This window comes from Quercus lobata, chromosome 5 (assembly GCF_001633185.2).
Source record: "Quercus lobata isolate SW786 chromosome 5, ValleyOak3.0 Primary Assembly, whole genome shotgun sequence".
Classification (NCBI taxonomy): domain Eukaryota; kingdom Viridiplantae; phylum Streptophyta; class Magnoliopsida; order Fagales; family Fagaceae; genus Quercus; species Quercus lobata.
The window spans coordinates 36256632-36274261 of record NC_044908.1 but is presented as its reverse complement, the minus strand read 5'-3'; the positions used below and the strand labels follow the sequence as shown (position 1 = coordinate 36274261).

General features: G+C 37.9%; 1 protein-coding gene across 5 annotated transcripts in view; it reads left to right on the top strand.

Moving 5' to 3' along the window:
• The window catches only part of LOC115991504 (probable protein phosphatase 2C 60), a 31382-nt gene extending 14980 nt beyond the window's left edge, over positions 1–16402 (top strand). For 3 of the 5 annotated variants that reach the window (XM_031115245.1, XM_031115248.1, XM_031115247.1), the window contains exons 6-11: positions 1766–1891; positions 3274–3397; positions 3523–3599; positions 4872–4924; positions 15648–15702; positions 15784–16402. In XM_031115245.1, the coding sequence (XP_030971105.1) occupies positions 1766–1891; positions 3274–3397; positions 3523–3599; positions 4872–4924; positions 15648–15702; positions 15784–16011 (663 nt within the window). In that variant the 3' untranslated portion in view covers positions 16012–16402. The remainder of the gene's footprint in view (positions 1–1765; positions 1892–3273; positions 3398–3522; positions 3600–4871; positions 4925–15647; positions 15703–15783) is intronic. The other 2 variants (XM_031115246.1, XM_031115249.1) reach the window with 2 other exon arrangements.
• Positions 16403–17630: the final 1228 nt, after the last annotated feature.

Genomic DNA, 17630 nt, shown 5'->3' with positions numbered 1-17630 from the left:
CCCTTTGGTCTTTGATATTTCAATTCTCTTTGGTGTTTGAATATCTGTCTCAACTGTAAGCATCTTCCATTTTTCTAGTATTACTTTGTTGATGGTTTTGACATATTGGTTAAGATAACAAATTAGGTTATTGGTTGTCTGGATGATCCCATAGCGATCAGTTTAGGTTTGGTTTTGCTTAGTATTTCAGTTCCATGCACAGGCTTTTGAAGCCTGGCACATTTGGCTCATAATGAAATGCAACAAACATGTTGTGCTAAAGTATGCTAGCAAGGAAAGACAACGGTGTAAACAGCAAAAATGCAGTTAGGACTTGTAAAAATATGAGTAACCATAACTGCTTTAGGAAGCACTATGAGATTGATACTTGAAGGACATTTGAAGCATTTATAAGCAATTAGTATAGTAGTGCATAATGCTCAATCTTTGCAATGATTAGTTAGAGCCTTTGGTTTAAAAGGAATAGCTGCTTGTGTGACATTATTAGAGCTTCTGGTGGGTAATTTTAAGGTAGTTGAAATTGTTTTTCTGAATCATTTTTTTTTTTTGTGTGTGTTTCTGGTGGATCCTTTTTCGTTCACTATGTTTTTGGGCATTTTAGTAATTTGAATTTTCTGAGTCTATAAAAATGGATAGATTTTGAACCAAAAAAGGACATTGCAGACGTGAAGATGCCAGCGGGAATGCCCGCACAAGGTCAAGCTTGATTGCTAGGCCTTGGGATGTGCTTCCTCAAGGTCTTAGGATTTTCCAACACATGGTTCTTGCAGGTGGGATCGTGCATCCAGGACTTTACTCGACAGTGTTGGGTCCAAAGGGCCCTACCTTGAAGAGATTCCCTGTCATTAAAAAAGAAAAATGATGCAGCGGGAATGGTTGCCTATTCAATAATTATTTTACTGGGTCCTCATGTGAAGTCCAATTGAAGTGAAAGTCATTCCCTTTTAATGGTCTAAGTATGAATCTTTTAGGGTTAAAAGAGTTTTTAATTTGGGTTTTTATTTTACTAGTTATGGTCAGTTTTGTTTTGAGGGGCAAATCTGTAATTTCTGCAATTCCTGCAAATTAAGGGTATTTTGGTAATTTAGTTGAGTTTAGAATCTTCTAAGGTATTCTAAGTATCTAAGGTTTATTTACTTTCAGTCCAAGTTAGTATTTATTAGGTTTTATTAGTAGTCCTAATACTAGTATGAATCCTATTATTACTAGGACAACTAAGAGTTTTTATATATATTGTGCTCAATGTATTCAAAGAAAATAGATTGAATTGATTAATGAAATTGAGTGTTTTGGGCAATTTGCACGTTGGCTTTTGTTGTTTCTTTCTCCTTCTCACACAACCCCTAAACATCCCTAACTTCTCTCTAATTCTTCTTCTTTCCTAACCCTAAACCCACCACAACTAAACGTTGACAAATCCCTAATTTGTCCTACATCACCTCTCCTATTGCATTGTAATTTTTATAACGATGCTATAAAAGCTCACTTTTTCTGCAAATATTGTAGTATTTTGAAATATAAAATTCCTGGAAATATAGCAAATTTATTTTTTATAAAATAATTTAATTATGTAACTGCAATTTGAATAATATAGAGTGTTTATGTTGCAAACTGGGGCCTCTAAGTTTCACTGACCAAATTGAAAAATCACAGCTTGTGTAAAGATCATCAGCTACTCTTGTATAGCAAATTCATTTTTATAAAATAATTTAATTATGCAACTGCAATTTGAATAAATATGAAGAAATTTTATGTTGAAAACTAGGGGCCTCACTCTGACTATCATGGACCAAATTCGGGAAGCACAGCTTGTGTAGCAATCATCCAAAACAACCAAGTTGTTGTTGCAAATGCCGGTGATTCTCGTTGTGTAATGTGCAAAAAGGGTCAGGTATCCATTTATCTTTTGAGGAATTTCAAAATATTTTTCTGCAAGTTTTTCTATATGAGATCTTTACAAGGCTGCATCATGCTCTTCTGTTAGACCTGTATTAGCTAGTATACATATGCATAGTAGAGTAGTATTACTCATAATAGGGCCACTCAATTGTAATTGACAGGTGGCAGTTTAGTTAGAGTGGTTAGCCTAACTAAACTAACTGATCAGTTGGTTAGAATCAGTTAGTTTGGGTCTGCAACTTGCATATATTGGAAAGAACAGATTGTATTACACATTGATGAATGAATTGTTGTTTGGTTATTCTCTTCCTCTCTCTCTCTCACTTTCTCTCTAAGTTCTGCTATGGAGGCCAAGGTTCCCTCGAAGTAACCTACCAAAATTCCCAAAATCATTCCAGTTCTTAACATCTTCTCCAATCTGTGAACTGAAATAACCGGGAGAGCGAAATAACCTGGGTAGTCAATCTGTATATATGCTTTTTATTTGTCTTTTAGTTCTGTAATGTAATTGCTAAGACAATTAAGTGGCAGTTGTTATTAATATTGACTATTACACTTTTTGCATTCTCTTGAGATATGTATTTGATTTATTATCAAACGGGTGCTAAGGTCTAATTGATTGGAATCTCTAAAGTGCATGGAGGACAACACATATGACTTGGAGCTGGTTGTAAGATTTGTATGCTACACACCTATTGTTGGACAAGTATCCACCAAAGATTTTGGACACAGGACCATATTGTTAATTTCTACTAGTATTTTAAATTTTTCCTTAAAAACATGTGATAAATTACTGATTGTCCCAAAAGCTTAAGCAATTAGGAAATCGTGAATTTAATCAATTAATCTAAAACTACTCATACATGCACGCGCATAAACTACTGTTATTAAGTGGTTCCTAACATGTGGGAATTTTTTAACTGAGAAGTAAGGTGGAGATGGAGTTTGAACCCAAGACCTCTTGCTTTGATATCACAAAAAATTACCAATTGTCCGAAAAGTTTTAAGCTATTATGCAATGTTGAATTTAATCATTTAATCTAACAACATGCATGTGCACACTGCACACACACACGCACAGAATCCATTCTTAAAAACAAAGAAACATGACCTCTACACTTAGGCTGGGTGCATTCCTTCCTGCATATTCATACAAGACAGTTAGGTGTGCCGAGGTCCTATGAGGCTGTTTACTTAAATGCAACACATTTCATTTGCCCTAGGGTATTGGAGGAAATTTGGACAAAAAATGATTGCCCTTGCATCCTAAAATTGTAAGGAGAATCTCACATTTAGATACTTTCTTGCCTCTGCCCCCATGTGCTCAGTTTTTGCATGAGAGTCCATGTAATGCTTTATGAAACGCTCATGCAGGCATATAATTTGTCTGAAGATCACAAACCCGATCTTGAGCTTGAGAAAGAAAGGATTCTGAAAGCTGGTGGTTTTGTACAATTTGGTCGAGTCAATGGAAGCTTGAACTTGGCAAGAGCTATTGGTACCTAAAGTTTTCTTAAACTTGATCTTAATATTAAGTGGAAGAAATAAGATTTTTTTTGTTTGTTTTGTTTTTAATAAATCTTTTATGCCAATTTCTTGTGTTTACAATTCTGATTGTTGCAGGAGATGTGGAATTCAAGCAGAACAGATCTTTGCCAGCTGACAGGCAGATTGTTACGGCCAACCCAGACATAAAAACTGTATGTAGCATATGGACATCTGTAGTTTTTGTGCAGATTGGGGTGAAGATTTGTGAAATTATATTTTGATAAATAAAAATGCGTTTAATTCTTAGTTTAGTTCTTAGGTGTACTTTCTCATTTCTTTTTCTTTTTCCTTTACTTCTCTTATGGTACAGGTATGTCCTTTTCACTTTGTCTCGAATGAATTTACTACTTTTTGATAAGTAATAATTTTATTAGAAAAAAAATCAAGTTCACAGGTGGTATACTAGATGTAAATACAACTTAGAATTAAAAGAACAATAGTCAATAAACTCCAAGTTCGAGAAAGAAAACTTCCCAAGGCCAATAACCACTGGAACAAAGTCCTCATAAAATGCAATCTCAGATCTAAAGCTAACATCTCACACCGGTCAAAATTTCTGGCATTTCTTGCCCTCCAAATACAACCACATCAAGCAATGAGGAATGGCCTTCCAAATCTCCTCATCATGATGCTGCCCAAAATGGCGTTGTGAACTCGCTAGTAGATCAACAATTCTCCCAGGCATCACTCACTAAGCCCCAAAAAGTGCAGACACCATATCTTACAACTCCCTGGCAATAGGGCAGTGCAATATCAAATGATCCACTGTCTCTCTGTTCCCCTTACACATACAAAACCAACTCACAAGAATAATATTACACTTTCTCAAATTCTTTGCTGTTAGAATTTTCCCTAATGAAGTAGCCCATATGAAGGTCACTTTTGTTGGGGCTATAGGAAAAATGCTTTGCCAAGGGAATATCTAATCCACCTTAGGGGCTAATGCTCTATAATAAGTTCGGACTTCAAAACCCTTGGAAAACAATAAATAGATGGCCTCCAGCATAATTTATCATCTCCACAGTCTTGCACTTCTATTGAATACAGTAAATCCAAAAACAGTGAAAGTGACTCCAATTCCCATTCCTGACCTGCCCAAGTAAAATTGAGCTCCCAATGAATGGAGCCATTGTGTAATCTCATATGATCTGCCACTAAGGCTTCCTTATCCTGAGCACTTGAATGAATTTACCACTTATTAGAAAAAAAAGGGGGGCAAGTGTTGATTGTTTTGCTGCATATACCATTGTCACTCCATATGTTCCAGTACTTTGAAGAAAGTGTGGAATTTTGTGGCTTTGAGAACAATATCATATTGCTTATTTCTTGCCATCTTGTTTTTCTGACATCATGATTGGAACATGTTCTTAAGGGATTCTTCTTCCCATGCTCTATTTTGATATCTTTGGTTCTCCTTGAACTAGGTTGAGCTTTGTGATGATGATGAGTTTCTTGTTCTAGCTTGTGATGGGATTTGGTAAGTTGGTTTCCATATTTAATTATAATTGAACTTCCTATTGAGAAATCAGGTTCACTTATTAATGTTTTTTTTTTTCTTTCCAAATATTCTGTCCTTTGTGAAATCTTTTCTAAATGCTTTAGGGTTAATATTAGAAATTATATTTGATAATTTGAATTCAAAGTGGGACTCCGAATCTGGATGAAACTGTATGAATTTGGTAAAAATGTAGATGGTCTTATTTGTATTATGATAAGCTAGTCTTTAGGTGTTTGGTACTGCTTTACTGGTTTTGTTGGCATCCAGTGCAAAAGAGCATTGGATGATTTTGAAGTTCATTAGTGAGGTAGAAATCTACTTCTTGGATTGCATTGGCAGGAATCAGTTGTGATAACTTATGTTCGTTACTAATGACTTTTACGTTATGGTTTCAGCTACTAGTTGAAACGATGAGGTAGTTTGGTTCTACAATGACCTCTCTACCACCTTACCCCACCCTTATACCACCACCACCATATCCACAACCCCCTCCACCACAACATGTCCATTTTACACCTTCATTACCACCACCATCCATACCAACATGCCATCCCTACAACCCTTATCACCCCCCTTAACCTTTTTTCACACCACCACAATTTTTTTGGCCGACCTTTGGCCAAGGACCACCACCACCCCCCTTGCCCATAGCTTCCCATACTGTTAACGTTTCACATCCCTCAACCTTACAACCCAAGCCCACCGTTACTCCCACACAGCCACCTAACGTCTCACTTCCCTCAACCTTCCAACCCAAGCCCACCGTTACTCCTGCACAGCCACCTAAACCTCAACAGCCCAAGCCTAAACCACAGTTAGGGGGGGTAGAGAGGATTTCAGCTGTCTTTCGTATTGATTCAAAGGTTTTTTCTTTAGCTTTTGATGGTGGTAGGATAGATTCCTATGCTATTCACGAACGACGGGGTAAGTTCCATGGCGCCATTAGGGTAGGCCGTTTGGGGTTGGATTGGATTATTGCTTGCTTGACAGACCTAGATCAGTGGAACTTTCGAAAACAACCTTTTTTCAAACATTTACGAGAGAATTCTAAACTTTTGGAGGTTGCCAGTAGATTTAATAAGGGCGGCTTATTTGTGGAAATCTCTGAATACCACAATGGTGCAAGAAGGGGTTGCCTACGAGTTCCAGAGGGGACCAAGATAGATGGTTGGACTTTGTTTGGAAGAAGATTAAGTGACTATTTTTTGGGGAAGAAGATTGCTGGACCGGTGGAAAGGGTGGTGGCCGGAGGCAGAGAGTTTGAAAAAGCAGTTGACATGCAAAAACCCCCAGTTTGGAAAAAATTAAATGGCCTCGATAATAATGGGAGTAATTTACGGTTGGTGAAGCATCTTCCAAATATAACTGGTCAGCGTAATCAGTTTGAGTCTCTGGGGGGATTTGATGATGTTTCCAAAAAGACAATATCTGCTAGTGTGTCAACAGCTGGTAGGCCTGTCCGTGTAAGTCATTTAAAATGGACCCAGGCCCATTTTTGTTTAAAAATTTCCATTGACTTAGTGGGTGAGGGTAAGCGGACTGTTTCCTGGGGTAAATTACAGCCCATTGCAAGCCGACCCAATCAAGCCCACCAAACCATTCGTGAGAATGGGTTGGGCCAGCCCTCTTTTGACATTTCAAGTCATATCCGTATAAGTGATGGGTCCGATGACTTGCAAATTTCTGAGTGGGTGATTGGGGAAGGATCGGGAACACATGAGGACGAGAAAGGGGAGATCCCAAGCTCCTGCGAGGGACTGGGTGGCTTCCATGTTGCCGATATGAAGTCTGATGAGGAACCGGGTCACATGGAAGAGTCAGGGGAGTTCCAGTGCTCCGGCGAGAGACTGAGCGACCCACTCGTGACTGATTCGAAGCTTGTCGATCGTGTTTCGGGTTCAGTTGTTCACGACACTGTTGTGGAGGCAGACTTGAGTGTCGATAGAGCATCGGCATGCTCCCCTGTTGTCGCTGATCAAAACGTGGACCAAGGGACTGCGTTTTTGGTTGCCGATACAGGTCTTGGAGCTCATGTGACAACCGTTGAAAATTCTGGGTGTCCAGTTCAGGTTCAGAGCCAAGTGAGGGTGGGTTCGGACTTGAATGTTCCTATTTCTGAGGTGGGTTGTGGGTTGGTTGACTCTGAGGTTTCTAGACTGATTTGGGATGCTTCTTTGCCTTCGGGTAAGGGTGAGGAGGCTGTTAATCCTGAGGTCACTACACTTCTGGCTCTGTGGGACCCAAATGGTTCTCTTGATCTCGTCTCTATAGATGATGGCTCAGATGGGATTTCAGTGGAAGAGGTTTTGGAGCCTTCAGAATGGGTGAGCAGGATGATTAGAGATTTTGGTACCTATGTGGGTTTCCCAATTGATTGTTGCGAGGGACAGTGTATTGATTTTTTTCAAAAACTTGAGAGGGTTTGGGAGCAGCAAGCAACTGCTGTTACTACTTGTTGGGTAAGCAATTCAAACCAAAAGGGGATGAGGGAGTTAAGAAATTTTTTTTCATCTATTAATTACGATGGGCATTCTGGTAGAAGTTCTAGAGGGAGTTTGAAATCCTCTAGTTTGGGTTTATTTGTTGGTAAATGAATTTAAAAATGTTGTCATGGAATGTGAGGGGTTTGAATAATCCTCATAAGAGAGATGTTGTGAAGAATCTTTTACGGGATTGGAAGTGTGATATCGTATGTGTTCAAGAATCTAAACTTGACAGCACAAATTCCAGCTTGGTTAAAAGTCTCTGGGGTAGTCCCTTTGTAGACTGGGGGGCTTTAGATGCCATACATACATCTGGGGGTGTTATTCTGATGTGGGATAGACGGGTTTTTGAGAGAGTAGATTCAGTGGTTGGAAGTTTTTCAATTTCTGTTGTGTTGAAGGGTGTGTCAGATGGCTTTGAATGGATTTGTTCAGGGGTGTATGGACTGACTGATGGAAGTCTTAGGAATGCTATGTGGGCAGAATTAGACTTAGTGAGATCACGGTGGGCTGGGGCTTGGTGCTTGTTGGGAGGTTTCAATGTTATTCGTTACCCGGCTGAGAGACTTGGCTGTAACTCGTTCAGTCTAGCCATGTTCAAATTCTCGGATTTCATTGCTAAACATTCGCTGATTGATCTGCCTTTGGTAGGAGGTGAATATACTTGGTTTCGAGACTCTGATAGTCCTTCTATGTCCAGACTTGATAGAGTTTTGATGACAGCAGATTGGGAAGAGCATTTCTTAGATGTGACTCAAAGAACTCTCCCCAGGGTGGTGTCGGATCATTGTCCTTTGCTAGTAGAGGCTGGTGGTATGTCGAGGGGGAAGAGCCCTTTTAGATTTGAAAATATGTGGTTAAAAGTGGAGGGTTTTGTGGATATGGTTCGTCATTAGTGGAATGGTTATCATTTCATAGGACCTCCAAGTTATGTTCTAGCTTGTAAATTGAAAGCCCTTAAAAGGGATTTGAAGCATTGGAACAAGAATGTTTTTGGAGATGTAGCTTTTAGGAAAAAGAGTCTTTTGACAGAGCTCTTAGACATTGACATGAGAGAAGATGGAAGAGATTTCTTGGAGGCAGAAATCCAAGGCTCTTTTTATCAAGGAAAGGAAGGTGATAACAACACACGGTTCTTTCATAGAATTGCCAATTCCCATAGATGAACAAATCAGATTAGGGGAGTGGAGGTGGATGACGTTCTCTTTGAGGAGGAGTCAGATGTTATGGATCAAGTGGTGGATTTTTACCATGGTTTTAAAAACCGGTACGGTGAAAGAACCGGAAAATGAGCTAATTACCGATTTTATGGTCGGACCGATGACGTCATAAATAATTTAATTAATATTTATTTAAATTATATAAATAATTAATAATTTTTTAATATACTAAAAACATAATTAGGCTCATGACTAGCATATTACAAAGAGTTCACTGCCACACATTTATTGATTTACAACATTTATCAACAAGTCATTGAAAGCCCATCAAAAAATCCTCCTCTAATTAGGCAATTAGAGGGAAAAACAGTTAACAATTTGTACAAAATGGTGACTTGGATTATCATTCATATTCTATTCTATTCAATAGATACACATTCATATTCTATTCAACAAACTCAACAATTTATACAAAATGGTAACTTGGCTTATCATTCTCCCTGCTTTGCTTCAAATCCACCCAAGTTACCATCCAGATGAAGAATTAGCATTAGACCCAGTTGTAGAAGCACGTTCATTAGATGGCACAAAGGCAGATTCCATTTCACTCAACAATTTTAGACTGTAAACAATATTTCACAAACAATAATATGCTATAAATCAAATCCACAACATACAATCCACAAGACAACATACTCAGTAAAATACAAATACACTGTAAACAATATTTCACAAACAATAATTCTCTGTAAATCAAATCCACATCATTGATCATTCACAAAATCCACAACACACTCTGTAAAATACTCCGTAATTTATATTTCACAAATAATAACGTATAAAAATCAAATCCACAACATACTCTGTAAAATCTCTGTAAACTAATAATTGACAGATAGAAGTAACCACTTACCAGTGAAGTCACAGAACGGAGAACCTAAGATGAAGCCGAGAACATGAATGGAGAATCTGAGATGAAGCTGAGAGAAATGAAAAAAAAAAAAAAAAACCGAGAAAAGAAAATTATCAAAATCAAAATCAAAATCAAGTAATCAAAAAATCAAGTAATAATTGAAAGATCGCACTTACCCAGTGAAGTCCAGTGAAGTGAAGGAATGGAGAACCTGAGATGACCGAGAGAAATGAAAAAAAAAAAAAAAAAAACAGAACCGAGAAAAGAAAATTATCAAAATCAAGAAATCAAAATCAATTAATCAAGTAATAAAATCAAAAGAAAAGAACGTTACCTTACCTGATGAAGCCGAGAAGCAGAGAGCAGAGCACTTTAGAGGGCGAGACCGAGAACCCGTAAGGATGAGAAGGAAAAAACCCAAAAAGAAAAAAAAAACCCAATACTTCAAACCCGTGAGCTTGAGTGAGGCGGAGAGGAAGAAAAATGTTTGAGGCGGAGAGGGCGAGGCAGAGAGGAAGAGACAGAGTGTGAGGCGGAGAGGGCGAGGCAGAGAAGGCGAGGCAGAGTGTGAGGCGGAGAGGGCGAGGTACAGAGGCAGTGAGGAGGAGAGGGCGAGCGGCGACTGGTGAGGCAGTGAGGCGGAGAGAGTGAGGCGGAGAGGGCGAGGGCGAGGCAGAGAGGCTGTGAGCGGTGAGGAAGAGAGGCTGTGAGCTTGGGTGAGGCGGAGATGTTGAGATTTGAGAGTCTGAGTCTAAAAAATGAAAATGACAAACGCAAAATGAGAGTGAGGCAGTGAGCTTTAGGGTTAGGAATTAGGATTCCAGCCTAAAACGACGTAGCTTTGTTGTTTTAGGCTAAAACAACAAAACTACGTCGTTTTAGGCTGGGAAAAGACAAAAAAAATAAGTAACCGGTCAGGAACCGGTTTAACCGCGCCGGTTCCCGGTTTTCCGGTTGAACCGGCCGGTTTTTACTGTTTCGCGGTTTTTTCATTATTTTCGGTTTTTTAATATAACCGGACCGGATTGATGGCCGGTTCCCGGTTGAACCGGTCGGACCGGCCGGTCCGGTCCGGTTTTTAAAACTATGATTTTTACAAGAGATTATATCAGGAACCAGAAACTTGGAGACCTACTATTGATGGGTTAAGAGTTCGCTTGTCTAGACGAAACTGAGAGGTCTATGTTGGAGAGAGAGTCTGAGAAGGAGGAGATTCTTGAGGCTCTTAAGGAGGCGGAAGGCAATAAGGCCCCTGGGCCAGATGGGTTTACTATGGCATTCTTTCAAAAATGCTGGAGTGTTTTAGAAGGGGATATATTGGCTTTCTTCAAAGATTTTCACAGTCAGTGTGTTTTTGAGAAATCTCTTAATGCCACGTTTCTTTGTTTGATCCCCAAGAAGACTAATGCAGTAAATATCAAAGACTTTCGCCCTATTAGTCTTGTGGGCAGCTTTTATAAACTGTTGGCTAAGGTGTTGGCTCATAGGCTTGGAGGAGTTTTGGATAAACTGATATCCGACTTTCAAAACTCTTTTGTGGGAGGGAGACAAATCCTTGATTCAGTTCTTGTTGCTAATGAATGCTTAGACAGCAGGTTGAAGAGTGGTATTCCTGGTGTTATAATAAAGCTGGACATTGAGAAGGCTTATGATCATGTGAACTGGAATGCACTATTTTACCTTCTGGAAAGGATGGGCTTTGGGGCAAGATGGAGTAGGTGGATCAAGGCGTGCATCACTACAGTTAAATTCTCTGTTCTGGTTAATGGATCTCCTGCAGGTTTTTTTGGTAGTTCTCGTGGTCTTCGCCAAGGAGATCCTTTATCTCCACTTTTATTTCTTATGATTATGGAAGTGTTGAGTAGACTATTGAAGAGGACAGAAAATGGTGGTTTTCTTTGTGGATTTAAAGCGGGGTCCCATAGACATGGGGGTATCCATATTTCTCACCTTCTTTTTGCTGATGATACTATATTGTTTTGTGATGCTTCTAGGGACTAGTTATTATATGTGCGGATGGTGCTGATCTTCTTTGAAGCAATTACAGGCCTAAAAGTTAATGTAGGCAAGAGTGAGATTGTTCCTGTTGGTGATGTTGGGGATTTGAATGGTTTGGCTCGTATCCTTTGCTGCAAGGTGGGCACTCTGCCTATGAGATATTTGGGCATGCCCCTTGGGGCACACTATAAGGATTCATCAATTTGGAATCCTATTATTGAAAAAATGGAGAAACGGAGTTGCTTGGGATAAGGTATGCTTGCCAGTTGAATGTGGTGGTTTGGGAATCCAGAGAGTTGGGCTGTTTAACAAGGCTTTGCTTGGGAAGTGGTTGTGGCGGTTTGGGAAAGAAAATCATAGATTATGGCGTCAAGTTATAGCAGTCAAATATGGAGAGGCGAGAGGAGGTTGGTGCACTAGAGGGGTAAGAGGTGCTCACGGGTGTGGGATGTGGAGGAGTATTAAAGAAAGAACAGAGAAGTTCTTTAGCCAGATTTTGTTTAATGTGGGGGAGGGCAGCCGTGTTAGTTTTTGGCATGACCCATGGTGTGGGCCTACTCCTTTAAAGGAACTCTTCCCTTCCTTGTATGATTGCTCTGTTGCTAAAGAAGCATGGGTCTCTGACTTGGTTGTATCAAATTCAGAAGGAGGTAGGAGCTGGAATTTATTGTTTCGTCATGGTCCTTAGGATTGGCAGGCAACCACTGTCTACTCATTCTTTGAGTTTATTTATTTCTCTATGCCGAGGGGTGAGGGGGGATGATCAGCTGGTCTGGAGATTGACTACATCTGGTGTTTTTGATGTGCGCTCTTTTTATAAGCTACTATCTAGTCCTACCACTGATGCCTTTCCTTGGGAATGTATATGGCATACTAAGGTGCCTAAACGGGTGTCTTTCTTCTTATGGATAGCAGCTAATGATGGGATACTCACTATTGACAACCTTATTAAGAAAGGTTAGTTTTTGGTTAATAGGTGTTGCTTGTGTTGTTGTGATGGGGAATCAGTGAACCACCTTCTTCTTCACTGTAAGTTCTCTCATGCCTTATGGTGTGAAGTTTTTGCAGTATTTGGGATTCAATGGGTAATGCCAAGGTCAGTGAAATCTTTTTTCTTTATTTGGAGAAACTGGTTTGGAAAGCATCTATCAATCATTTGGAACATGGTTTCGGCATGTTTAATGTGGTTAGTATGGCAGGAACGTAATGCCCGCATTTTTGAAGACAAGGCGAGAACTTTGGAACATCTAAAATGTTTACTTTTTCGTACTCTGTTTCTTTGGGCTCGTATTTGGGGGTGTACGAATTGTACCGCTGTAGCTGATTTTTTAGTTTCTATTTCTTTTAGCTCTTGATCTTCTTGTATTTGTTTCATTGTTCAAAGTGTTCACCATCGTGAACATGATGTTCAATTTTTTTTAATAAGTCTTATTACCTATCAAAAAAATTGTTATGGTTCATAATTTTGTGGGCATCATTTTAGCTTCTAAATTCATTTGGGCCATCTATTGTTTTTATTTTCAAATTTTCAATTATATAGAAAAGTTGGTATTGGCAATTTGACACCTAATTTAAATTAGAATATTCGCTTGTGGACTTTATAGTGGTGGAATGGTTCTGCAGGTGAATGTCATAATTGGACATTAATGTAATGGAGAACATTTTTTTGTGCATACTCTAATAGAATTATTGATACTCCATCTTTTGTTTAAAAGCCTAAACATTGAAGGACTTCGAGGAATATCTATTTGAATGTAAAAATGCTGGCTTCCTCAAATTGATAGTGTTAGAAATTTTCTTTGCTTTGTGGCAGTATTTTAGAGATTTGTTTCGATACTGGAATCAAATTTGAATTTATGGGCTCATAAACCTTTTACTTGAGTATATATCTATACTGTTAACTCAGATTGTAAAGTCTCTGATGGTTGAATAAGAAATCTGGGGTTCAATCCCCGCCTATACCAAAAAAGCCGATTGATGTCTTGGTTTGATGATAAAGAACACGATCATCAGAATTGGACGCCATAGGTTGAAATTCTTTAAAAAAAAAGTTTACCTCTTAGTTAATTTTAAATATTTTGTCTAATTGTAACTACCCATCCAATTCTTGTATGAGAGGGATAGAGAAAGGTAACTGTAAGGGCTGGGATCTTTGGTCATGGGAGGAGGTTTTGATAAATGGAAGGGAGAGGAAAGGTGAGGTAAGGATATTTGTGGCCTGTTTCCATCTTCTTGCTGAGTCCTTGTTATGTACAGTCATTAAGAAAAGAAGTCTATAAGCTTTAGATCACCTAAAACGATCTTTTAAAACACACATTGTGACGGTGTTAGGAGCACCATTGGACAAGGATTAGCTTCGATTTTCCATCGAAGCCTATGTATTTTAGCAGGAGACAAGGGGAGAATCTCTTCTTCGTTGTTTATTCAAGCTCACCCTAAGTTCCTTAGACAACTTTTAACCAAAGGCTAAATTGTTATTGATAATAAAATTCCAGTTATTATGTTAATCTCATAATCTTCTATTTATAAGAAGATAACTTGATGCAGCAAAATAATACCCTAGTATGAAGACCAAGGTGGCTGCAACTCTTATGGCAAGTAACAGCAGCGGCTTGCGGCCTTGGTGCAGTTTATTGTGGCAGGCTGGCAGCAGCCTGTCAGTTAGCAGCTGGAGTAGTGTCTTGTCATTTGTAGTAGTAGTTGAACTTCCTGTATTGTAACTCAATTATTAGCAGTTAGTTTTTGTAACAGCTAGAATTAGCTAGGGCTTTTGTAACGGAAACTAGTGTAAGTTTTCAATCTCAGCATACTTGTTTGTATTTTTTCCTCTAGCATGTCACCTTTTGCCATTCACTTCTGTCCTTTATGTCTTCTTTACAGTTTTTTAGTTTAGGATTGTTATGTGTTTTTTGATATAGTTAGCAGTTTGTAGTTTTACACTAAAAATAATTACATATTCGTACAATTTTAATTGGTTTATAGTTAAAAGATGAGTTCTATACCTTCTGTTTTTAGTGGATCTTTTCATCTTTAACATTCACTATGGAATTGATGTATGCTTCATCTTGATGAATAAACTGTTAATTTTGTCTTTGGTTTTCTTTTCTTTTCTTTCTTTTTTATATTTCAATAAAAAAAAATTAGGGTAAATTGCAAATTACACCTCTAAAGTTTGGAGGTGTTTGGACTTTATGCCTTGAAGTTTCAGAAATTGGATTTTGCCCCCTAAAGCTTAGAAGTGTTTGGATTTTACACCCAAACTTTTCAGTATTTGGATTTTATTCCCTAAAGTTTGGGGGGGTTTGGATTTTACAACCTAACTTTTCAGAATTTGGATTTTACCTTCTAAATTTTAGGGGTGTTTGGATTTTATTGCCTAAAGTTTGGGAGTATTTAGATTTTACACTTTGTTACACTCTCAAATTCTGAAACTTTAGGGTGTAAAATCTAAATATTCCCAAACTTTAGGCAGTAAAATCCAAACATCCCTAAAATTTAGAGGGTAAAATCCAACTTTTGAAACGTTAGGTTGTAAAATCCAAGCCCCCCCAAACTTTAGGGGGTAAAATCCAAATTTTGAAACTTTTGAGTGTAAAATCCAAATACTCTCAAACTTTAGAGTTGTAATTTGCAATTTACCCAAAAAATTAAATTTGACATGGGAACACAGTTGGAAAATTTGATGTTGACTTTTTGGATAACATGTGAAGAAAGCAGTATCATCATTTTCTTGTTTGTAGTATACAATGAGGATGTTAAATTCAGAATCTGATCAAAGGCTATCCTTTTTTATTTTATTTTATTTTATTTTATTTTATTTTAGAAGAATAATATTACTACTTGAACAATACAACAACTAGAACAAGGCCTTAGCCCCAAAACTATTGAGGTTGGCTATGGATTCTCTAACAAGCTAATTGGATTGATCACATTTTTCTTCTTTACCAGTCTATGATATTCTATCATTATACAAAATCACATACTCTGTTACCTTTTTCTTTTTTTACTACTACTACTACTAGGGTCATTTTACCTTTTGATGTGTGATCCCAACTGTCTAATACTCGTGAATTTTAGTATGCATTTTGAATTTCTGTTAGTTTTCTGTTCTGCTAGTTGTGATGAAAACCCTGACTCTCTTGCACTAGGGATTGCATGACAAGCCAACAACTAGTGGACTATGTACGGGAACAGTTGAAGACTGTAAGTATTTTTTTATTCTGTTCTCAGATTACTGAAAATAATATGCATAGAAGTAACATAGATTTCAATCAAATTATGCAGGAAAGTAAACTTTCAGCTGTATGTGAGAGAGTGTTTGACAGGTGTTTGGCACCTTCTGCTGGTGGTGAGGGATGTGACAATATGACCATGATTTTGGTTCAGTTCAAAAAGCCTGTTGATTTAGATGCTTCTGTTGGTGAGAAGATTCAAAAGGAGCAGCCTTTGTCATCTGATCTACGGTCTGAAACGGAGACTGATAGAAGTTCAGTGGAGACTGAATCGAAGTAGCTGGGTCTCTTTATGCTTACCAATATTGCTACACGTTTTCTTGCAAGTTGAAGCTGTGGACTGCACTGGAATTACTGGATTCGGATTCATTTAGAAAGTGACTTCTGATCACGTGGCTGTAAATGTTCAAAGATATTTCTAATAGTGGCTTAGCTACTTGAGTTCTGTACATGTGTCTGGGTCTCTAGATTTTAAGAGACTTACTGCAATTTGTCCAAGATCAACGGTCAGTTATTGTATGACAAGAACGGCATAAACTTTACAGGTCTTTTTTTAAGAGTCTACCATTGTAATTAGGAAAAATGAGATGATCAAGCATTATGGAACACGCCATCTGCTTCAAGGAAAGACCAATGAGGAAGTTTTATATAATCTAGTGCTTCTTCTCACACTCTAGTTGATACTTACCAGCGATAGATGATTAATTTTTAGTTAAATAATTCAGGCCATGAGGTATTCTGAATCTATGATGCTCGGCAACAATTGTAGAGCATCTTAATTGGTGGGGACGGTGCTGGGTGTACATGTGAGTAAAGTCATACATTGAATAATGATGAGAAGAATGATTGGTTAATATAACATAGTTAAGCTCATATCCGTTGGGCTTTGGCTTTTTGGGTTAAGTATATTATTATATGTTGTACTAATACTCAAGGAGTAGGTTTTTCTCTCAAACAATTGGTATTAGAGCCTATTGTAGTGTGAGGCAGTGGGGATGGAATATTGCATCAAGCAAGCCTATAAATTCCACAAATGATTTTGGAAAAAGGCCTAACAAAGAAGTATTGTCAATGGCGTTAGACAACAGTGAGGTGCGAGGTTTCCATGAATAAAAGATGTGCGGGTTGACAAGTGAAGACCCATGGATGATGCATTAGTGAAGGGAAAACCTCATAAGGCAAAGGAGAGTGAGTATGATTTATTTATGGCTCACGGAGAGTTCTTGAAACCTATATGGAGATGAAACCTATATGGAGACAGAGACTCGTGTGAGTAAAGTTTCATATTAATAATGTAGAGAAGGATGAGTGATTAATATAACATAGTTTAGTTTATACCTATTTGGTTTGCCCTTTTGGGTTAAGTTTATTTATTTATTTTTATGTTATATTAATACTTAAGGAGTCTACCTCTCTAAGGAGTTTATCTCCCTAACAGAAGGGTTTAAAACTTGTCTTGTGCATAATAGAAAAAGTGCATAATTTTACACATTTTTGCTCAATATTGTGCATATCCATTATTGCTACAGTAACCGTGGATATTTCCACTGTTATTATAGCTTTCTATTTGATTATTTTTTTTCTCTCTTCTCTCTCATATGATCTCTCTCTTCCCCCACTCTCTTCCTCTATCTTCTCTTGAATCCCTCTACAAATCTATAAAAATCATCAAGATTTTCAAATGCATTCTAAATCTAGATCCCAAATTCATCAAACCCATATTGCAAAAGAAGAAGAAGTAACAGTAGTGGAAAAATCCACCCAAACTCGAATTGCAAACCCAAAATCACCGCTCATAATTAAATCCAAATTGAAGAAGAGAGAGATACGACTTCAAAGAAAATAGAGAGTGCATTAGGTGGGTAGGTGTATTATAATAAAAAAAAATGAGAAAAATAT